Raw genomic sequence first — 24,284 nt, 5'->3', positions numbered from 1 at the left:
TTTCTGTCCCAAATTTGGAGGATTTCGCTGAAAACCCAGTCCCTACAAAAGTGAACTGTCTTTTAGGGAAGTTGATTTCTCCTGATTTTGTATCATTTTACTTTCATACAAGGAGCCTACAGAGTAATCTTTCAATAGGCTTTGCCTGAGCACTTGCTGGTGCTTTATTTAATCACAGTTTTATGAACTCTTTGTACACCACCAGCCAGTTTTATAGCCCCAGAATCTTGCTCAAGAGGCAGACACTGATTTTGCCTGCAGTTCATTTTAAAGGCTTTACCATCTGGGATTTTTAGTAACGTGCAAATAGCAAATGGATGCCTTGTTTTCAGGATTTTGTAGTCCAAACTCTAGAGTGGTTGTGCAGGAAATGCATGGTAATAAATAAATAACATAAATTTGTTTCACATTTGTTTATAGAGCTAATGATCAACATAGATTTTAATAGCTGATACCTTGTTTAATTTGATATATTGCCTGAATGCCTAACTTAGGCATTATGTTATTGCAAAGGTTAGTGTATTAATTTGGATTCCCTGAGAACATTTGACCCCTAATAAAATACCATTTCTTATCTTTCCCTCTCCCTCAGCAGTGTTACTATGTTCAGAAATGGAAAGCAAGCAGGGTTTAATTGACTTAATCAGGGGTTATATTTGCTTGCAAGGAGCAGAATGTATTTGAACCAGAAGAAGCCAAAAGGCTTATATTTTGAAAAGCAGGTAAGGGTACAGTGGTTTGGAGTATATGACTGAGTCTGCCTAAAATGTGGGACTGGGGGCTCATGGGTGGCCTAGTTTGTTGAGCATCTGACTCTTGATTTCAGCTCAGATCTTGATCTCATGGTTGGTGGGATAGAGCCCTGCATTAGGCTCTGCGCTAACAGAACAGAGCTTGCTTGGGATTATCTCTCTTCCTCTCTCTCTGCCCCTCTCCCACTCTCTGTCACAAAATAAATAAATAAACATTAAAAAAATAAATAAAATGTGAAACTGGAACAGCTAATCTCTCCAACTTGTCTTCTTCCTAAGGTCACACTGTCAAGTCAGTGCATTTTTTTCCATTCTTTTTAAAAATTTTTTAATGTTTTATTTATTTTTGAGAGAGACAGAGCATGAGCAGGGGAGGGTCAGAGAGAGAGAGGGAGACACAGAATCAGAAGCATGCTCCAGGCTCTGAGCTAGCTGTCAGCACAGAGCCCGATGCGGGGCTTGAACCCACGAACTGTGAGATCATGACCTGAGCTGAAGCCAGATGCTCAACCGACTGAGCCACCCAGGCACACCCATTTTTTTTCCATTCTTATCTCTTTCCAAATCAGCGTTCTTTGTTTTGGCATATATGTGCACCAAACATGGCTTCCTGTTTTCTATCACTTCCCTAGTCAAGGGTCCAATATGGAATGACAAAGTCTCCAGGTCCCAGTTTTAAATTCCTGGGGAAAAGTTCAAGTAGAACAGCTCAGACCAGTTATCCATTCCTGGTTCAAACATCTGTGGCCAGGAAGGCAAGGTCACGTGATTACCAGTTTGCTGAGCTGGGGCCATGAGAGCTCAAGGATAGAGGGGGGGTAGGTGATACAAAACGGTTCTCTCAGGTGGGTGGTAAGGAGAAAATCATCAGTGTCTTCGATTCACCAGGTGTGAAAACAGCTTATTTGCATGCCACTTGCAGCCTGGAAATGACATCTGTTTCGTAGCCCATCTCTATTGATCCTGCTGATGTGTTTTTCTGGTTTTCACCTGGTCTCTGAATCATTCTTTCACTTCCTCCCTTTCCTTCTCTTCATTTCTGACTCTCAGCTGATGCTTCAAAAAAGTAACATGATACATCTGGTGACGGAAAAAGCACTGTCAGAGGGAATCCAAGACCAGCCTCTCATTTAGACCTTGGACAAGTCACTTAATCACCTTTGGCCCTGGTTTCATTTTCTGAAAATGAATGGAGCTAGGCTAGATGCTGGGAGAAACCTTAGGGATCGCCTTTTCCTGGATGCTAACTATGTTTACTCCTACTGTCATTCTACAAGCATTGCACCCAGGACAGACATTACTAATGGATTACAGCATGCTTCCCTGCTGATTCAAGACTGCGTTTTGAACCCTTCACAATGGTCCATGCAGCCACTACCAATCAGTTGGAGGCACCCCCCTCTGAGATGTGACTAATGAGCCATCTCTAAGCAAGAACTGGAGGCCCAGATACCTACTATCTTTTCTTCCTCTAACTTCCTTAGATGGGATATGTGAAGCCATTATTCCTAATTACCTGAAACTTGAAGGACAAAATAAACAACTGCCCTCTTCTTCCCTTTTCTTCCCAATTATTCATTCTTTTACAAAAACTCTATTTACTTTCTAACCTCTATCCAATCCAGCCTTTCATTTCTTCCTGTGGCTGAAGAATCGACAGTTCTTTTAGCAAAGTAGAGTCATCCATGTTTGTCTGGAAGCCTCAGAATCAGACTGGTCCACTTTGCAACTGTGTGGTGGCAGGCAACAGTGAGAGTTATTTTACTTTTTGAAAATATGTTTTCTGCAGTTATATTTGGACTGGAAAAAAGATCCTTGCAGTCTCAGCTCAAATTATATTCGATGTTCCTAATTGCTGTTACCCTCAAATATGATAGTGAGTGAGGTCACATCTTCAGTTTACATTTCTTATCTATATTTACAAATGACACAGCTTTGGAACATCTGCTCTGCCTACAGAGCACTCATTTTTGCAGATGATGCAGCTGTAATGGCTGGTGGCACAATTGTTTCCTCGACAACAACGCTAGGAAACATCTCTTCCTTTCTGCCTTTCCTGCTGGATGCTGTTTTTTAAGTTGCCTTCTGGAGTTCATTTCTTCAGGAGAGATGGGCTTAAATTTCTAATGCAGAATATTTTTTTACTTCTGCTGAAAGGATTCTTCCTGGAATAGTTACTGATGGCAGTCTCTCTGTGGCAGGGCCACCTTATGTAATAGCTCTGTAGGCAGGAAAACTACAGGTCTAGAAATAAAGGAGACAAATGTAAAATCTTTGCAAAGATCAGACGTGGGATAAAAATCTGTATTGCCCATGCACAAGCACTGAGTGCTGGCTTTCTGGTCAAAATAATCCTTGGTGTTGGTAGAGAACATGGCCATTCCAGTTTATTCCTCCTTGGAAAAGGGTAGTGCTCTAGATGAATGGGGAAGAGTGGGAGGGGGGGTATGGTTCATACAGACTGCATTTAAATGTCTTCCTGTTGTAATTTATTTCCATTTAAAAATATGATAATAAAAATCTAACTCATGGATTCAGCTCAGGTCATGAGATCATGGTTGGTGAGTTTGAGCCCCGCATTAGGCTCTGTGCTGACAGTGCAGAGCCTGCTTGGAATTCTCTCTTTCTCCCTCTCTTTCTGCCCCTCCCCCACTTGTACTGTCTCTCTCAAAATAAATAAATAAACTTAAAAAATTAAAAAAATATAAAAGTGAGGACTTACATACTTTCATTTCTGGAGCTAACTGTCCATTTTTAGGAAATGCAGGGGACAGAGGGACATGTTGAATTGCACAATAAGCATTCATTGGCCCAGTCCAAACTCTGGAAACTCCATACCTTCTTCATCAGATATGTTGTAAGGAAACAAAAGGAATGGAAGGAAAATTTGGAGATTAAAAGACACCTAAAAGACATGATGGCTAAAAGATTAATCTATAACAAGGGGGATAAAACTATTTAAAAATGATTTCCTGGCTTAAACCAAACCATAATTAAAGGGATTTTATAGATGACTTGATTTTGCCATCTTGTGTTACAGAGAAGGAACATGGAACCCATGCAGGGAAAGTGATTTGTTTCATGTATAAAAGGGAGCAGGTGAGAGAACCATGGTCAGAATCCAGATCCTGGCTCATGTGTGAGGCTTCTACTACTTCCCCTGAGTATGATCTTTATCATACATTAATTTTATCTTGAATTCACTGACAGATAAAATCACAGTAGAGTTGACTACATATTGGAGATTCTTTGTGCTAATCTGCTCTGTTAATTGCTTTTCAAGCAGATTAGCTCTGACTTTGTCCTGTAGATAGTGGCTGTAAGCCCAGGAGCTGTAACGTTCTCTGACTTATGGATTCACAGAATAAAGTTAGTCTTTTGGTTTTTACTTGCTCTTGACATTATGAAGTTACTTTCATTGTTCAACACTATTAAAATGCTTTAAAATTTCAATTGAAGCTGTAAAATAATCTTTACCTTTGTTATTAAATTTCATTTTTTCCCAATAGTTATGGCACTGATTTAAGTCACTTATTTTCATGCGTGTAGCACTTTTTCTTGGAGAATCCATTCTTAAATAGACTAGATGTTTTGAAAAGGGGAACTGTTTGATGTAGTTTGGCATGAAAAATAACCAACTAGATTCTCAAATTTCTGAATAAAGACATGTGTATCATTACCATACAAGCAATTTAGCCAACAAATCCACTTTTCTAAAATACACTTTGGGTTAAATTATTCAATATTTCAATCCAGTTTGAGAGAAAATATATTTTAATAAAGGCTACATAATATGCTATATTTTGCTACAGTGACATGTTTGTCATGATTATTTGTACTTTTGAAAAGAACCAGGATTGGAGGCTCAATTACAAGTAATTAACAATCTAACCAATGTGCCAAAAGAAACACTTAATTTCTCTTGATTTTTGTTAAGAAGTTAATAATTCATGCCACTAGATCACTGGTAATGGTCCTAACAATTATTTACTGTGAAAATAATAGCATTAACAATGCAGAGTGGAAGATAGAGTTGAATGTTATTTATCTTGAGGGTAATAATGTATGTTTTAACTTCAAGAAGCTGTGCATTTATAATTATATTGGAGCAAGAGGTGTGGAAAATTACAAGCTATATAAATTCTTGACTTCAAGAAAGTTGTTCTTTCGTTAGGGACCATCAGAGAAGGAGAGAGGTTTCTACCCCTTAAAATGTTATCATGTTTTCAGTTTTTCCTTGGTCATCCAGATGAGCCCCTCCCAACTCCTAGTGTCACAGTGTTCTGTGGAGGCCATTGCTCCAAGTCAGGCCCTTCTCACATTTTCTTCCTTCCTCCCAACTCCATCAATGATGAGTGGAAAATGCCTTCCTCATACTCACCCATGAAAGAAAACTTCAGGCCTTCTTCAAAAAAAGTTGATCATTAATTTCCAGATTTGAAGAACTCATGGACTAGTAAAGTGAAGAATTTTGGAAGCCCAATTTCGATTGACAAACTTTGATTCTTGTCAACTAAGGGCAATGCGACACCATGGTGCCATTATCATTTAGAAAAGCAAGGAAATGTTGACACCAAAAATGGAGGATTGTCCATTAGACTCAGAAAGGCAGTTGATGAAAATACACATACATGCACACAATTATAGTTATATTTCTTGTTTTGTCTTGGTTAGGTGAACACTCTGCGTTAGACTAGAGTGTGGACAAGCATTTGGAAACCTTGTGTTGAGTGATTAAAAAAATGATACCTTTAGAAGGTGGACCTTTTTCAAGTTCCTTAAACAATGTTAAACAACTTGGGGTAGGGGGCCTCACCTTATGTCCTCCTCTGTATTGAGGCAGGATATATTTGTGATTAAGCGCATCAACCCCGAAGCCACAATGTCTGCATACATATGATGTTATATATCATCTAAAAGATTTATTATGAGGATTTGGCTCATGTGATTATGGGAGATGAGTAGTTCTACCATCTGCAGGGGCCATGCTAGAGACCCAGCAAAGCCCATGCTGTAATTCCAGGCAAAACTGAAGACTTAAGAACTAGGGAGATCAGTGGTGTGAACCCCAGTCCAAGGGCAGAACATTATTATCCCTACACAAGCAGGCAGGAGGGGAACGAATCCTCCCTTACTCTGATTTTTGTTCTGTTCAGTCCCACTCACACTGGGTAGGGCCACTGACTTTACTGAGTGCATCAGTTCAAATGCCGATTTCTTCCAGAAACACCCTCACAGACCCACACAGAAATGATATTTAATCTGGGGAGCCCATGGCCCAATAAATTGACACATAAAATCAACCATCACAAGTATCTTCCATAACCTGCCCGCTATGTAATTTCAAATAACATGCTTTCAGATTCCATGATGGATTTAGTCTACTTATCAGTTCTTTGATTTTTCTGTATCTGAAATTCTCAAGGATAATGACTTTAAACTCTGAAATGATCTTAAGTTAAAATTCCCTCAAGGTGTTCAGAGTAGTGGCTCCTTGGGATATTAGCTAGTATCATGCAAAAAAGAAAAAGAAGAAAGACTTCCACAGTCAAACTAGTTTGGGGATTTTCTAGATTAAACATAACTTGTTTACCCTAAGACTTTTGGAGTCTTCATGTACTTGTTGTACTGTGACTCCCCAGTAAGGGGTTTTCTAAGCTATTTTGAATATAAAACCATTTCCCCCCCAGATTGTCACATGGAACCAGTACTGATGGGAACAGTTGTTGGGACATGGTGCCTCTGCTTATTCTCAGTTTTAGAGACTGTCAGTTTGCCTGGATGTCCCTAATATAGGATTATTTTCTTTTCAGTCTAACAAAATACTCTGTGAGATGCAAAATGAATAGGAAGGTCTCTGCCTATCATAAACAACATTGTAGATGATACAAGATTGGGACTGCCAATGATTACCTTCAGGAAAACATTTAAGAATACAGAGTTTGGCCTATGATCATTCCATTTGGACTTAAAATGAGATGAAAAGTCTTAACATTCTCTTTTTGTGTTCGTGTATGTTTTGTGCAGGCACTTATATGTTTGTGTTGACTATCACACTTTATAAATTTTTAATTTATTTGATAGTTTATGCATTAAATGATTTATTATCATATATACACATACATAATTTTTACAGAATTGCACAAATGGGATCCAGGAATATACATGAGTTTCTACTTTTATTGCAATCTTTTCCTCCCCTACCACACATTTTTGCTTGGCTACCTGCATTCATTTACATATTTTGGTGATTATTTACTTAATGTATCTTTGATTTTGATATTAAATGAGTACTGGTGTCATAAAATATATTGGAAACATTTTCATATATTTCAAAGGCCCAAATTAGTTTGCTAAAGTTAGCATTGGGGCGCCTGGGTGGCTCAGTCGGTTGAGCATCCAGCTTTGGCTCAAGTCATGATCTCACGGCTCGTGGGTTGGAGCCCCGTGTCAGGCTCTGTGCTGACAGCTAGCTCAGAGCCTGGAGCCTGCTTCTGATTCTGTGTCTCCCTCTCTCTCTGACCCTCCCCGGCTCGTGCTGTCTCTCAAAAATAAATACAAAACATTAAAAAAATTTTTTTTAAATTTTTTTAAATGTTTTATTTATTTTTGATACAGAGAGAGACAGAGCATGAGAGGGGGAGGCGCAGAGAGAGAAGGAGACACAGAACCGGAAACAGGCTCCAGGTTCTGAGCTAACTGTCAGCACAGAGCCTGACGCGGGGCTCGAACCCGAATGTGAGATCTGACCTGAGCCGAAGTCAGAGGCTTAAACGACTGAGCCACCCAGGCGCCCCTAAAAAAATTTTTTTTAAGTTAGCATTGCCTTGGTTTTTTTCAGTTAGGTAGAACTCATTTGAATATATCTGGTATATTCTGGTATATATTGAAAGGTCCTGGTACCTTTTTCAGTAGTGCCTCCTTTTTCCTATGTTAATTGGTTTAGGTTTTTCATTTCTGGATTAATTTCGATTATTAAAGTTATTTATGTATGTATGTGTATTTATTTATTATGAGAAGATATGTATATGTGAGAAGTTCTTGCTCTATCTCTGCCTTCTCTCAGCACCTCTGCCATGGCTGTAGTTAGATTCATGTGTCCAATTGGTAAAGAATCCTAATGGGAAAGTGTTTGCTTTGCCACTATGCTGAGTAAGTCATTTCCAAAACCACATGTTGCTTGTGGAAATAAGCAGACTTTGGGGGAGAAATCTAATTCAGAAGCTGGGTGAGGTTTACTAATGCTAAGCAGACTTTGGGGAAGAAATCTAATTCAGAAGCTGGGTGAGGTTTACTAATCCAGGTGGATTAACGAGGTACTCAGTGGAGAATTATAGTTGGAGACAAGACACTCATTGTAAGAAATGTGAATTAGTCCTGAGAAGTTAGAGTAAGGTTGCCACAAAGTGGAGGTATAATATACTGTTATCATAGTTTAGAAAAAAAGACATGACTCTGAAATCTCTTAGTTAGATTTTGTGTTCCTTGCTGACAATCATAAGTAACATATACTGACTGCTATGTACCAGGATGTGTTCCAAATATTTTCCATGGGTTAATGCCATTAGGCCTCAAGAAACCTGTGAGACAGAGATTAATACTATCTATATCATGAAATGAAGAGACTCGCACAGAGAGGTCTGTAACTTGTGTAAGTTAACACCACTGGAACAAGGCAGGGGGGCTGTGAACCCAGATCACACACCCTTCACTGGGACACTTGACCACCTTCCCAGTAAGGATTACAGCTTGTTGATCTTTATAACGGATTGACTATCCAAGAAAGGATTTGGGGGTATGAATGGCTAAGTGGTTGAGCAAATAAGGGAGATAATTGGCTATAATTCTAAGCAGAAAGGGAAAATACTCTAATAGGGCTAAAAATGGAGAGTTGTGGGAACAATGACATCCTAAGTATGGGACTGTCACTAAGAAGTGGTTTACATATACACTTTTCAACATGGCATGAAGCCCAATAATATGCCTTTTTCCCAAATTTCTAAGCCCCTATTACTGTTTTTCATTTAGTTCAGACTTTCCTACATCTTTAGTCTTTCTTGCCTAATGGATTAAAAATGGTCTTAACTCCCCTTAGGGCCATTAGAATGAAATAGTAAAAATAAATAGGAAGGTTTGGAAAAGTTTGCTGATAGGATTGTCTTATTTTGGAGGAACAGTTATTGGTGGTTAATTGCATTTTCTATAGTTGAGTTTAGGCTGGTTAGGAGGTGAGGTTTAAATAACCCCATCAGAAAGATCAAACAATGGCAGAACAGAAGGGGAGAAGAGAGACTCCAAATCCCATTGATTTACTGCTGATGCGGATGGTGTTAGATGTGTGTGGTGACCTTGTCCATAAGAGGAGGTCATTGTGTCTGTCCCACCTGCCACACAGGGTTGCTAATGACAGAACTGGAAGGAGATGAGGCTATTGTTTATAAAGCTAAAAATGTATAAATAACCTGTATCTTAATAGTTGGAGGGCAGTTAAACAAATTAAAATACCGTGTCATAGTGGAAACAATTTTCCAGTATGAAAAAATGCTTTAAAACAATGTTAAAAGACCAGAAGTGCAAAAAAAAGTTGGATGTGAAGTGCAACCACAGGTCTGAAAAGCTCATGAACCAAAGGTCTTCCAAGAATGAAATCTGAAAGAACAGTTCACCACAGTGTGAATCGTGGTTTCCTTGATATGCATGTGGAGGTGACTGAGGGACACATGGGATTCTTTTCCTTCAACTCTTCCATCTTTTCTGTAATAATCATGCAAAGTGAGGTTCTAAAAAATGTAAGAGCAAATGTATTATGATAGGGGAGATCAATTTTATTTTTAAACCTGTTTCACAAAAGATTTGAAAGCAACAAACTTTTTTTTTTTTAAGCAAATAGCTGCGAAACAGTTTTGAAGTTAAAAAGCTTCTGTTGAGGCAGTAAACAGAACCTTCTATTGCTGGCATCACTGTAAGGAGCAGCAATTGGATTCTGTTTAACTGGCATATTGAAAAATCCCCAAGAGAAATCACATTAGGAAGAATGTCTCAGGCACCAAACTTCAGAACTGTGGATTTGAGGTGAATGCTTCAACACAGAAATGATGCTTGATTCGTCTCTTTAGACCTTCTGGAAATCGAGGTCTAAGTGATTTAGAGCTGTGCTCAGTAATGTCTGCTGAGGCATCACCAAAGAGATACTCATCATCAAACTCACAGAGGCAATGACCATGTGGGCTCTCGTCTGCTGGGGTCCCTCTAGGAGAATGTAGCCCATCCTGGAGCTAGAGACGGAGGAGGAACTACTTCCCACACAGAGCAGAGAGCTTGGATCTGAAATCAGAGGGGTTGAGTCATACTCAGCTCTATGGTAACTCTCAGTCTGACCTTGGCCAAGCATTTAACTTCCCTGGGCCATGGTTGGCTCACCTGTAAAATGGGGATGATGACCTTTATCCTCTACTTCACAGGTTCTTTGAGGAACAAGGTGGGATGAGGGAATGAAAAGATTCTGTAAACTCTAAGGGATTCCACAGATGTGCGGGATCGTGGCAGTATGTGACCTGCAAGGCATTTCTGAGTTTTGACTACCATCCGGGGCCTCTGAGGAAGCATCTGAGTGCATCTATGCCCCTAGGCTGAACAAGTAATGACAATGACAGCAAAACCAGTAATAGCTAGCATTTGGGGAGTACTGTGTGCCAGGCACTGTTCTAAGGACTTTACATGTATCACCTCATTTTAACACTTAAAACAATTTCATGGTAATGTAGGTACCCTGACATAGGTACTGTAATAGTCCCCATTTTACAAATGAGGGAGAGGCACAGTGAGGTTAGGTAGCTTGTTCCAGGTCACACAGCTAGCAAATGGAGCAGTAGGATTTGAATCCAAGCAGTCTGACTCTGGGGCCTAATAGAAAGCTGCAGATATTTTTCTCTGACATACAAAGAGGAGGGATACTTACTAATGTTTATTAGCTGGTTGTCTTAGTTTCTTCTATTCAAGAGCTGCTGTTGATCAGGTTTGCTTTTCTTTGAGTGTTGCAATTAAGAAAATGTGCTGGCAGCCGGTGAGCAGGACAGTGGATGGCTTCATGACGTGGTTGGAAACGAGTCATGCCTATAGCTAGGCTGCTTGTGGGAAGGCTTCCTTCTCAGTGTCTCCAGCAGTCAAAGCACAGAAGTGCTGATTGGAAAAAGACTGATTATATGTATTACAGGAGTAGTTTGAGGAAACCAGGAAGCAATTCAGGGCCACATTGGGAGGGCCTTTGAATTTGACTGGAGAATATTTCTTTATATATATTAAAAAATATATAATGAATATGTATACAAAGAATATATATTTCCATATATATATACATACGTATATATACATACACACACACACATATATATATATTTGTATATATATATATAAAGTTTATTATCTTGAGAGAGAGGGTGAGACAGAATATGCAAGAGGGCCAGAGAGAGGGAGAGAGAGAATCCCAAGCAGGCTCTTTACAGTCAACTGACAGCTCAGAGCCTGAAGCCTATTTTGGATTCTGTGTCTCTCTCTTTCTTTGCCCCTCCCCCCACTCATGCTCTGTTTCTCTCAAAAATAAAATAAGCATTGAAAAATGAAAAAAGAATGAATGATATTTATAGTGTTCACAAAGGATACCTATTCAGCAGCATGTGCAAGGAAACACCACTGTCTTTCATCTCCCCCTCTAGTATGTGGGATATGATTGTTTTTTGTGCATTTTTTGAAGATCATTACTGTATTTGTTCATATCATTCTAAGTCGAAAAAAGTTAACAGTTTTGGACTGGAGAGAGGGGTGGATTGGAAAGTCAGTAGGATTTCACTGGGGGAGAAAAGAATTCAGTGATTTGAATGGAATGTGCCTTCTTTTTTTTCCTTGAAAAATGGGATTTAAATAGAAGAGTTCAACCTGCTTCATAGCATCATTACACTGTCTTTGCTGCTATATGCTGCTGTGGCTTTGTTTCTACTCTTGCAAAGCCAAATGTTCTCTTCAAATATCTTCCTTTGAGTCCCAGGTACTATGTTTGAATTTTTATTTCACAGCTTCTCTGTGAAATTCCAAACAAACATACTGACTTGGGCATCTTTTTTACTGTCTTGATGGTAACTTCTTATCATTTCTGCTCCTCTTTAGTCGTGGTACCTCATGCTTCATCTCTTCTTATACTCCCATTCCACAGTGCCTTACTTTCTACCTCTGTTAGTTTTTTATGGCTGTGTAACAAATTACCACAAACTTCCTGACTCAAAGCAACATGCATTTATTATTTCCCAGTTTCCATGGGCACAACTTCTTTGGATCCTCTGCACAAGGTCTTAGAAGGCCGACATTGTGGTGTTGGCTGGGCTGTGTTCTCATCCGGAGGCTTGACTGGAGAACAATCTACTTCCAAGTTCACTCAGGTTGCAGGCAGGATTTATTTCCTTGTGGCTTCCATCTGGAAGGCCCTAGCTTCTTGTTAGCTCTCAGTGGAAGGCCATCCTCAACTCCAGAGTGCTACTCATAGTTCCTGGAGACTGCCTACAGTTCTAGAAGCTATTCACAATCTTTTGCCACATGGGTTTTCACAGTATGATCTCTCAATTCATCAGGGCATTAAGGACAGCAAGTCTACTAGCAAGACTGAGTCTTATATTATATAAACACAAGTGGGTATCCCATCACCTTTGCCATATTATAATGGTTAAAAGCAACTCACAGGTTCTGCTCATACTCAAGATGAGTTATACAAAGGCAAGGCCACCAAGAGATGGGGATCATGGGAATACTGGAGAGTGTGTCCAACACACTCGAATATGTCACTTCTATATCAAACTTCTGCTTCACTGCCTTTTTTTTTTGAGTGTTTTAAACTTCCTGTAATTTGGTTTTTTCTTACTTCTCCTAATTTACTTTTCCCTTCTTAATAAGTCTACCTCTCATTTCCCCCTCAAAATTTTTTCTTCCCTTTCCATCCCTTCCATGATACAGCATTAATACAGATATATTTTATTTATTAGCATAGACATAATTTTAAAATCTTGTGTATAAAGCCACAATAATTTTCATTGAAAAAGAGTTATTAACTGTGTTTTGGCTTTTGAATCCTTTTTAGAAGCCAATTAAAGCTCTAGAGATTCACTTCCCAGGAATGAGGGACACAGTCCCACATTGTTTCAGTTATTATTGCTGCACAGCAAACCACCTGTAACTTCACGTTGTAAAATAACAACCATTTTGTAATGCTCATGATTTCAGGAATCCAGACAGAGCACAGTGAGGATGTCTTGTCTCTATTTCATGATTCCTGGGGATGCAGTAGGAAAGACTGAAACAGCCAGGGTGACTCAAATGGTTAGAGACTAGAATTATCTTGAGGCTTCTTCATTCACATGTCTGGTGCCTGGGCAGGGATGACTGGGAAGCTTGGCTTAGCTGAGACTGTTGACTGGAGTACTTACATGTGGCCCTTCCATGTGGCTTGGGCTGCTCACAGAGTGGTGGCTGGTTCCAAGAGGGAGAGTAAAGGAGCATATGGAGAGCAAGCCTTCCAAGAGGCCAAGTGACAGCTGCCTAGCCTTTTGCGATGGTAGCCTTGGAAGTCACATGCAATGCTTCTTTCCTATGGCATGGGTTGAATGGTCTCAAGCCTACTCAGCTTCAGTGGGTAGGAACATAGACTTCACCTCTCAATAGGAGGCATATAGGAGAATTTGCAGCCATTAAATAAAATACACATATATAGGGGCACCTGGGTGTCTCAGTTGGTTAAGTGTCTGACTTTGGCTCAGGTCATGATCTCACAGTTTGTGGGTTTGAGTCCCATATTAGGCTGTGTGCTTGACAGCTTGGAGCCTGGAACCTGCTTTGGATTTAGTGTCTCCTTCCCTCTCTGCACCTCCCCAACTCATGTTCTGTCTCTCTGTCAAGAATAAATAAAAATTAAAAAACAAGGGTAAATGCTTTAAAACACACACACACACACACACACACACACACATTCATATACAAACACAAAAGTATTTAAAGGACTACATTATCCTAAACTCTTGAGAACTGTAAAGCATCATAGAGGTTGATATTTCAATCTTCTACCGGGGCTCAACTCATTTTTACAGCTGTCCAGTCATCCCATGCCCAACCACTTCAGGGAGTTTTCTTCTGGTCTCTGTTGTCATCCATTCCCATATCTTTCCAGTCTGTTCTATTCTTCACTCGTAGCCAGAATGCTTGTTCTGAAACACAGATTTGCTCCTGTACATCATCCACCCTCACTTCCCCACCTCACTCCACTCCATTACAAACCAGATTTTCTCATTTCAGCTCCCCTGGGCTTGTTTGTTTCTGTCAGAGAGTTCTAACATTTTTAGCCAATAGTGGAGAAAACTCTAGAAGTACCTGTTCTTTCTTTCTTTTTTTTTTTAACTTAAAATATAACTTAAGGGTACTTAGCCATCTCTGGGGTCATCAACACCATCAGTACTGCAGAACCATGGACAGGGGGACCAGAGAATCATCAAGCAGCCTATTGTTTCTCTTACTGAGCATGAAATTTCCAGCTTTCTGATCAGTTATGTCCTTGCCTCCTCTCCTATGGAGCTCAGCATCTGTGCCCTCTCTCCTTGCCTTTTTGCCTGCAGGTTCACACGGGAAATGTGGGTGCTAAGTGTCTGCTTTCTCTGTAGGTGCTTGTAGTGACACTGGGTCTTGTTGAGGTGTCTCTAGTCCTAGGTTGGATGTGAGTAGTTTTACTTTCAGAAAGAAAGGTACCACTGGTGCCATCTTTCCAAATACAATCAACCTCATTATTCTGCTAGATATGACGTAGGGTACTAAAAATGCATTTACATCGATTCACAGCCCTTTCATTTTGCCTTTTGAGTTCTTGGATGAGGTTTATTTTGGTGTCATTGACCATGGCAGGTAGTAACATTCATCTTTGATTTTGTAGATTATGAGTTTCACAGTCCAGCCCCTGTTGGTGGTACAGAAAAAAAGATTTAAGATACACAGGTGTCTTCGGCATCTTTGCTTAGATATTTCATCAGAGATTGTGGCTCCCAGCCCTGTCCTATAGGTTAGCTATAGCATTTGCATATGTGTAATTACTTAACTTCATTGTCTAAATATGTTAAATGAGTCTTCTGTGCTGGGACGAGAGCTCTGTGAGATCCCAATGGTACCTGTCTTGCCCCCCACCCCCCCGGCCACTCCAGGATCTACCACAGCAGGCACTGGATAATCATCTGATACCTGTGTGGTATTTTGTTTGACAGGAACAGACAATCTACAGATAAGAGTCAGCCCAACCCCGGAGTCATTTCCTCATGGGAAATTGTTACCAATTTCACCAACATGGCCTTTTTCAGAAGTCCCGTCTTCCTCGGCAGTGGCCAGAATCAAGAATGTGCTGGGACCCTCCCCTGACAACACTAGCATGCTGCAGTTTGCCCAAACGCCTCTGCCCAAGACACACCGCAGAGCCAGGGCTCATGGGGACTTCTCTTCTTCCCCTTACCAAGGAAGTGGACAGAGCGCCTCCCTTGAGCCTTCCAAGGATTCCACCGAGTCTCTGGTCCAACCAAGACCTCAAGGGGGAAAGGATGCAGCCTCTGTGTCAGGTTTGCCTCACACTAGCATGCTCCCCTCATTGTCCACTATCCCATCTCAGCCAGTCTGGGTAGGGATTTCTTTCATTTCACCACAACATTCCCCAAGATCAGACAGTCTTGCATTTCTTTCTCCACATCCATCCTCTTCATTGGCTCCTGACTCACCTCATTCCATCATCTTTTCCAAGCCAGCCAAACGACCCACCAAAATGCCTTTGTTTCCCCTAATAGCTCAAACTGGCTCTTCTTCAAGTCAGAGCATAGCTAATTCCCCACACCCAGTTGCTGGGGAAATGAACCACACTCTGTCCAAAAATGCCCAGGGTTTGATAAGCATCCCTCATCTAGGTCTTTTTGGATTCTCAACAATGCAGCATCCTGAGCTGCCCCCCACAGAGGGTCCTCGCTCAACAGTCTCCCCCACACCTGAGTTTTTGAGCTCTGTGGCAGAACTATCCCATCTGTCTCTCCCGCCCCTAGTGCCTGGAAGTCTTCTTCTGCTTCCAGATGGAACTCCCTCACGGTCAGTGTTGGAAGTGGCTTCAAGTCATACATCTCCGCAGCTGGTTGAAGCTGAAGTGGCTGGAGGAGTGAACAGTGGGGTGACTTTGCCAATTTCTACAAGTATGGCGGCTGCAGCAGTGACCCAGGAAGCTGTGTCTTCACTTTTTCAGAGTGCAGAATCAGTAGCAGTGGAAACAACCAGCAGAAAGTTAGCCCTTGCTACTGCAAAGGACACCACTAGCCCACTGCATTTGTCAGGGGCTCCAGAGAATCCCAAAGGGCTCGTCCTTTCAGCGGAACACACATCTTCCTCTTTGGAGCCTTCTCCTCTGCCTCTCACCACAGCCCACAGAGGGCAAGACATCCTTTCTGGGGCATCCAACAGCACTGCAGCAGACTTTACCTCTGCGCCCACCTTCCTCCAGCTGCCACAGAACCATGCCTCTCCTTCCACTGTGCCCAAGAAGCCAACTCCTCAAAAAAGGGGCAGTGGTGGACCCCCTCCGACTGGAGCTACAGACCTCCCCTTCTCCAGCAAATTTCCCAACCTTCTTTCCACAACCTGGGCATTTCCTGTGCAGAAAGAAGATAGCATGACAGCTGTTTTAAAGAAAAATGAAAAGACAGATTTGACAGCTGATCTCCAGACCCTTCCAAGTAAAGAGATTCCAGGTCTTCACACTGTAAATGGGTTCACCTCTGATACTAGCACGGATCATATTTCATCTTTTTTCATCCCAACGCTAAGAACAAACCTCCTTCCTTCAGAATTATCTCTACCTTCCAGCACCTCTGTCCAAAGCACCCAGACTATGTCCCCATCCCCTAGCTTGCCTGACATCAAGCCAGAGACTTATGCAGCTATGATAGACCACTCTCAGTTGCCAGTTCCAACTTCCCAACAGGTGACAGCATTTCCCTCATCCACTGAGATCTATGATTTCTCAACAATGAGATATGTGAAAAAGCCAGCAACCACAGATGTTTTCTGGAGTTCTCTTTCAGCAGAAACTGGATTTCTCTCCACAGAGCCAATGATATCTGGCTTGGTGCAGCAACCAAATTATGATTTAAATGGGCACACAATTAACTCCACCAGTTGGGAAACTCATTCAGCTTCAGATCTTCCTCCCAATGGTTCAACTTCAGCTGCCAGTACAATAAAATCTTTGGATTCCAAAGATAGTGCTGGGCATATAGTGACTGCAGAAGGCACCAGCATGCAGCATCCAGTCCTTGGTACAAGCACCAACCAGCCTATTCAACAGTCAGAGATTACCATGGTTGGAAACCATACAGACTTCTTGTCAACAACCAATAAAAACTATTTCAGAGACTTCCAAACAGCTGAGATTGAAGATTACCCATACACAAGCCAACATGCTGTGTCTCATCCCCTTCTACAGCTGCCTGCGCATTCAACTCATGCTCTTTCGCCAGCCTCTCCAAGTCTGACTTCCACAGTTAGCTTGCAAGAAATGCTTTCAGATGGAACAGATACAATTCTCCGAATTTCCAGTGACATCTATCCATCTCCTGTGATAAGAGCTTCCACACCATTCCAGAGTATCTTGAAGTATCATTCCACCACTGAATCTCTTCCTCTATCGACCAGGGCCCCATCCAAAGTGCTGCTGGCCTCTCAGCACCCTGAGAAATGGACAGGTGCAGCCACTCACGCAGGTAGTTTGTTTCCCCGTACTCCCCAAATCGGTATGACTGCTTCTGTGGACAAGCGTCTTCAAGCTCAGCACAGATGCCCAGTTTTGCTTAGAAGGAGCAAACACACACTTTTGGGATGATGAATGAGTTAGGAGCCCAGATAGTCGTGCCCTTGATCCTCTGCTGACTTGATTCTTTTGAAAGTACAGTCTCCAACTTATGATTTGCCATACAATTTTTCAATCTTACAATGATGAAAAGCAATATGCATTCAGTAGGAATCATACTTTGAACTTTGGATTTAGATCTTTTCCCAGGCTAGCAATAAGAGGTACATTCCTCTCTGGTGATGTTGGACGGGGCAGTAGTCAGAGCTCCTGGTGAGCCACAAGATCACAGTCAACAATGATATAATTACAATCTCCTGCACCCATACAATGATTCTGTCTTTCAGCACAGTATTCAATAAATTACCCGAGAGAGTCAGCACTTGGTTATAAAATAGGCTTGTGTTAGGTGGTTTTCCCCAACTGTAGGCTAATGTAAGTGTTGTGAGCACTGTTAAAGTGGGCTGGGCTTAGCTAGAATGTTTGGGAGGTTAAGTGTATTATGTGCATTTTTGATTTATGATATTTTCAACTTATGATGGGTTTATTGAGACAACCCCATTGTAAGGTGAGGAAGATCTGTATCCAGAACTTAAATTGTACCAATTACAAATTTCTTTCCACCCCTGTCCCCCATCACAGGTTTCTGTCAAGGGCCTTCTCATTATAGGTAATTGACTTAATGAACCTAGAGCTGCTTTGCCTAAATCCCAGAACAGAGACTTTTCACCCCAGCCAACTCATAAGTTACATCCATTCATCACCACAACAAGTGACATGTGTACCGTGGGCCAATGACTTTACTTTTTCTCTTTGCAGTGGACCCCTCAGTGTCATTCAAGGCGGAACCAACAGCTGCGTCAGCAGCCACGTTGTTCCTGGGGAAATCAAGTCCACCGGCGCTGTCTGCAGCCCTGGTTGCCAAGGGCACTGGCAGTAGTGCTTCAGCCATGGCCTCAGCATTAGTTAAGAGCAGTTGGACCACTGCCCTAGCTAAAAATATCACAAACAACGCAGCACCTGGTCCAAGGACGACACCAGGGGCACTGCATCCGGCCTTCTCATTCACACCAACGTACATGTTTTCAAGAACAGCACACACCATGAGTGGTCATACAGCCATGCAAGGGAACACGGGCAGCTCCTCTGGCCTGTTGTCCACAACACACCTCCCCAGGAAACCACAAGCCATGCACACAGGCCTCCCAAACCCTACCAACCCGGACATGCCGAGGGCATCCACCACACGCCCACTGACAATCACAGCAGCCTTGACATCCGTTACTGCTCCAGTGAGGGCCACCCGGTTGCCACCTTTGCCAGCAGAAAATACAGATGCTGCGTCGACTGCAATAGTCTCAACTGGCAAAATGGCATCCAACCTGGAATGTCAGATGTCCAGTAAGCTCCTGGTGAAGACAGGTAAGAGTCCACTGTCCTGATTTTACTTGAAAGCGGCAAGCACATCCTGGTCTCAGAGATGTAGCAGAATTATTTGATTTCTTTGAGATCGGTGGTTCTCAACCAGGGACAGTTCGGCTCCTTCTGTCCCAGAAGACATTTGACCACATCTGAAGACAGTTTTGGGTGTTTACAACCTGGCGGATAGGGAGGGTGCTACAGGCAGGTAGTGAGAGACCAGGATGCTGCTAAAAACCTTACAGGGCACCGGACGGTCCTATAGCAAAGAATAATCCAGCCCAAAATGTCACAGTGATGAGTTTGAGAACCTCTGATCCTTATCAGGTGGCAGAGGAGAAGGGGGGAGCTTTACATGACACAGATTCTAGGCCCGGGATCAGTCCTGATACCACAGGCCCCAGGGAAACCTGTTCTGCCACTAAGTTTGAGAAAACAAACATGTGACAAGTTTTGCCTGTAGAGCAAATCAGTGATGTCTCACAGGAATGAATGAAATGATTGGTAAAATATCACATCTTGGAAGCTCTACAGAATTCAGAGAGGCGTTCGTTGATGTATTTTCTCAGTCAATAGATAGTAAAAGTACAGCAACATGAAGTGGGTGCCCAGAATTTCTTTTGATGTTGAAAAAGAGGCCTTGAAAAAATTGGGTGGGATATGTTGTCTCTTTAGCCCCCACCTCCCAGTTGCAGCAAAGCAGGCCAGGAAGGCACAGGGTGCTTTTAATAGTGTGGTAGTGTTTGCTATAAAAAGCATTAGACACAGTATTTGAAAGAGCATGCCAGTGCTGAATGCTCGCGTCCCGCCTTCCTCTTCACCCCACAAAGGATTAAATGAAATTATATCTGGAGACATACCCTCTTCAAAAGTGGGAAATTGTGAAACTAGGCATAGCACAAAGTACAGTATCTCTATTTCTCAAGATATTATACCATCTGGTTTTCCACTCCCCCTCTGCTGAGAGGCAAACACCAACCACCTAGATGCCGATGTCTGGAACATTCTCCCCTCTGCTTCGTCACCACTCCCTTCACCCCACACCTGGCCAACCACCAGTGAGTGCCCTTCAGTCCTACCTCCGTGACTACCCCTTCTTTCCTCCCCAATGGCCACTTCCTTAGTTGACACTGTCGTCATCACTCAATTTCTGCAACAACAACCAAATTTATCTCTCTGCCTTAGACTATATCCACCTCCCCCCATCTGTTCTTCAGTTTGCAGCCAACAGAACTTTCTAAAATGTATGCCTTTGCTGAAAACCCTTCACTTCCCATCACCCTCAGGACCAATCCTAAACAGGTATCCTGAGGCTTCACTTCTCATCCCTGTGTCTTTGCACTTGGTCTTCTCTCTGCTGGGGGAGGGAGGTCCTAGCCTAGCATACTCCCCTTATCCTTCAGGACTCAGCGGAAGCATCAGGAAACCTTCCCTGATCTCCACCCCCTTGCGCCAAGTCCGAACTGGATCCTCCTCCTGGGGCCTCCAGCGGCATTGTAGGCTTCCCTTCAAATAGCACCTGTCACATTTGGTCGCAGGTGCCTACCTTCCACCTCAGCTCTCCATCCTGGTCTCTGTCCCACTTGTGGGGGTACAGACTGCATCTTCCTGATTCAGGGGTGTTTTAGGCTGCAGGACCCAGCTCAGGGCCTGCCCTTAAGCACACTGTCCAGGAACGTTGTTACAGGAGTTTTCTTGCATGCAGACCCATTAGGGCCAGGCACTGCTGAACCCAGTTTTCAAAGTCACAGTCAGCGTTGGTCAGACAAGAAGTGCCGCCAGCATATTAGCTCTCCCCCTAGGGTCACACAAATACTAGGTCCTTCCTTCTATGGACTTAAGTGGGACCAACACAGCTACTTCCCCAGGCCACCACTCTCATTGGTTGGACCTGCACTCACCAGCTTTACTCAGAACTTGCAGGAGGTGGAGGATGGAGAGGAGAGGAGAGGAAGGATTGTTACTCATCCTGATTACTGTGATTCTGTTTGTTCCCACAGTTCTCTTTCTGACCCAGAGGAGAGTGCAGATCAGTGAAACCTTGAAGTTCAATATAGCCAAAGGGCTCACGCAGGCATTGCGGAAGGCTTTCCACCAGAATGACGTCTCGGCTCACGTAAGTGTCGTGCTTTTATGATTAGACTAAGCCATCCACATCTTTCTCTTGGGCCCAGAGGATGCTAGATTGTTTTCTTCCTCCCTGGGTACCATAACCATACTTGTCAGAAGTAGAATCTTCCTTCATTTTGGCAAACAGCTAATACGTGGTGACTGGAAAAAAAGGTCAGATTTTGAGATGGAAAATTGAGGTTAATTGTATTATGTCTAGTCTTTTTTGTTTTCAAGCCTGGATATCCTGTTTTGAATTGTCCTGTCATCCCATTGTTTAGGGAAATTTAGTATTGTTAGTGTAATTTTCAAGAAACCACTCATTGCTTTTCCCTTTATCTTCCTCAGCATTGTAAATAGTTAGTGATTTATTTCTGGACATTTAAAAATTATCATAAACTGAGTCCAACTTTGCTTAAATAGCCAGCAGCAGACAGGGAAATGAACTTTTTTTTTCCTCTAAGAACTTTAATGCCAAGTACTATTTAACAACTGCAAGCTGATTGTGATGGTGTATCCAAGTGATGGAAGCCTTGCGTTACACTCTTTTGAATTGATTCCAAGTTTCAAAGCCCTAAGTATGATTGACAGTTGGTAGACAAGCCTTTTCACCACTTAAAAATATTGCTCTGGCTTTTTCCTTTGATGTTTTGTTCTACAACTGCATTTGGCTTTGTGGTCTCCGTGACCACACCAAGGACTAGGAATGAGGTTTGGTACATAGTTTTTTGATCATTGTCAATCTCTTTTATCTAATTCTGAGAGGGAAAAAGAAAGAAAGAAATGCATTTCATGAGAGGCATCTGTGGTTTCTGCACCAGAAACTTTATTTGAAAGTTGAGAATGTATTTCTATTTGATCACCTGATGTGTAATTTTCACTAATTTTCAGTCATTTGCAAATTATTCACAGTTTTTTGCCTTTCCTGTATACCATCCCAGACCACTGTGACAATTAGTTATGAATTCAGGTTTGGTTTTTTTTTTTAAGTTTATTTATTTACTTTGAGAGAGAGAGAGAGAGAGCATGCAAGCACGAGCGGGGGAGGGGCAGAGAGAGGGGGAGAGAGAATGCAAAGTAGGCTCTGCGCTGTCAGTACAGAGCCTGACATGGGGCTCCATCTCACAAACTGTGGGATCATGACCTGAGCCAAAGTCAGACACATTACCAACTGAACCACCCAGGTGCCCCATGAATTTGGTTTTTGAAAATGTTTCTTTTGAAAGGATGATTGATATTACTGCCATAAGTAGAAATTGGGATCATCTGCCACAAATAAAAGATAATCCTAATAATGAGAATAACAGTAACAGCTTATTAAATTCAAGCTAGACATTGTTGCTTGCAGAAGGCTCTAAGGCTGATGATGTCCCTTGTGTCCCTTTGTTTAAAAATATGATTAGCAGGTATTAGAGAGGTATTAAAAATAAGTAATCCCCAAACTGAGACTTCCTCCTTGGAATAACTGAGATTAAAGTCACTTTCTCACCGAGTGGTCTGGCGGTGTTTAATGCTCTATCCAGGTCACATCCAAAAGCGTATCTTGTTCCACCTACAGTTGTCTTAAACACCACCTTCAGGTCCCAAAGTGGCAGAGAGCACACAGTGGAGAAAGCAAAGCACACTCAGGCTGTTGCAGAATCAGTTTACTTGGTCTCTTTGACAAGTACACATGACATTACTAATGGAAATGTAAGAGTCGGCGGGGGGGGGGGGGAATGTGTGTTTATAACACACCACGGGGGTGCCTGGGTGGCCCAGTTGGTTAAGCACCCACCTCTTGATTTCGTCTCAGGTTCATGGTTTGAGCCCCACATCCAGCTCTCTGCTGACAGCACAGAGCTAGCTTGGGAGTCTCTGTCTCCCTTTCTCTGTGCCCCTCCCCTGCTTGTGGTCTCTCTTCCTCTCTCAAAAATAAATATATATTTTTAAAAACCAAACAACAACAACAAAAGCCCACCCTGAAATATTATAAAACACTAAGAAAACAAAAGAAAACAAAAATAAAATCTGTAGCCTCAAAATCTTCCAGTTGGGTCACAAAGAGTTCAGCACATCAGTGTTAAGAGAGACTCTATACTCATGCCCATCCTCACCTTGGCCTTGAACCACTCTACAAGCCAGCTTTTAGAGGAAGAATTCACCTATTTATTACCTGATCCCCCCAGGAGCCCCCACTTCATCTATAATTTCTGCCTTTTAATTTTCATAAATGATAAGAACTATAATAAAACTGTTCTTCCCAGCATTTCATCTCTGAAAATCTCTTGCTGGCTGTCTCCTGTCTGCCTTCTTGAGTGACCACTGGTATGCAGAAGATTATACTGATGTATTTAAGGAATCAAGAAAACCTGGGGCACCTGAGGGGCTTAGTCAGCTGAGCATCCAACTGTGGCTCAGGTCATGATCTCATGGTCAATGAGTTCGAGCCCCACATTGGGCTCACTGCTGTCAGCTCAGAGCCTGCTTCAGATCTTCTGTCCCCCACCCCCCGCCCCTTTCCTGCTTACTCTCTCAAAACTAAACAAACATTAAAAAAAAAGAAACCCCCAAAGATTTAATTCTATTCCATGTAGATGTGACATAAATTGTATGTTTGTATTGTTTTGCATTCTGATATTTTGAGACTTGCCAATCCACGTGTGTTTATGAGACTGTTAGCATATTTGTTGAATGAGAACGTCTTATTCCCCAGCCTTGCTAAATAACAGTTGTGGTTCTCATACCAAGAAGAACTGAAAGCACCATGGAAATAAGCACTGAGTTCTTTGGGTATGTTGTTTTGTAGGTGGACATTCTGGAACATTCTCATAATGTCACAGTTGGTTATTATGCTACCAAAGGGAGACTGGTGTACTTGCCTGCCGTAGTGATCGAAATGCTGAGTGTTTATGGGGTCAGCAATGTCACTGCAGATCTGAAGCAGCATACCCCAAACTTGCAGTCGGTGGCAGTTCTTGCCTCCCCATGGAATCCCCAGCCTGCAGGCTACTTCCAGCTGAGAACAGGCAAGTACCTATTTGTTCTGGGATCCGGGGCAGTACCAAGAGGACACCTGTTTAAGAAGGTCATTGCCAGCTGCTCCATTATCTCTTAAAGTCCTTGTGTACTTT

At 42.2% G+C, this 24,284-nt stretch overlaps 1 protein-coding gene across 1 annotated transcript in view; it reads left to right on the top strand.

Moving 5' to 3' along the window:
- The window catches only part of KIAA1549L (KIAA1549 like), a 262,753-nt gene that overhangs the window by 127,622 nt on the left and 110,847 nt on the right, over positions 1 to 24,284 (top strand). The window contains exons 3-6 of the mRNA XM_029915550.1: positions 15,035 to 17,539; positions 18,463 to 19,065; positions 21,063 to 21,178; positions 23,960 to 24,179. Coding sequence (XP_029771410.1) covers positions 15,035 to 17,539; positions 18,463 to 19,065; positions 21,063 to 21,178; positions 23,960 to 24,179 — 3,444 coding nt within the window. The remainder of the gene's footprint in view (positions 1 to 15,034; positions 17,540 to 18,462; positions 19,066 to 21,062; positions 21,179 to 23,959; positions 24,180 to 24,284) is intronic.

Source organism: Suricata suricatta, chromosome 11 (assembly GCF_006229205.1).
Source record: "Suricata suricatta isolate VVHF042 chromosome 11, meerkat_22Aug2017_6uvM2_HiC, whole genome shotgun sequence".
Taxonomy (NCBI): domain Eukaryota; kingdom Metazoa; phylum Chordata; class Mammalia; order Carnivora; family Herpestidae; genus Suricata; species Suricata suricatta.
This window is presented reverse-complemented; position numbering and strand designations above follow the sequence as displayed.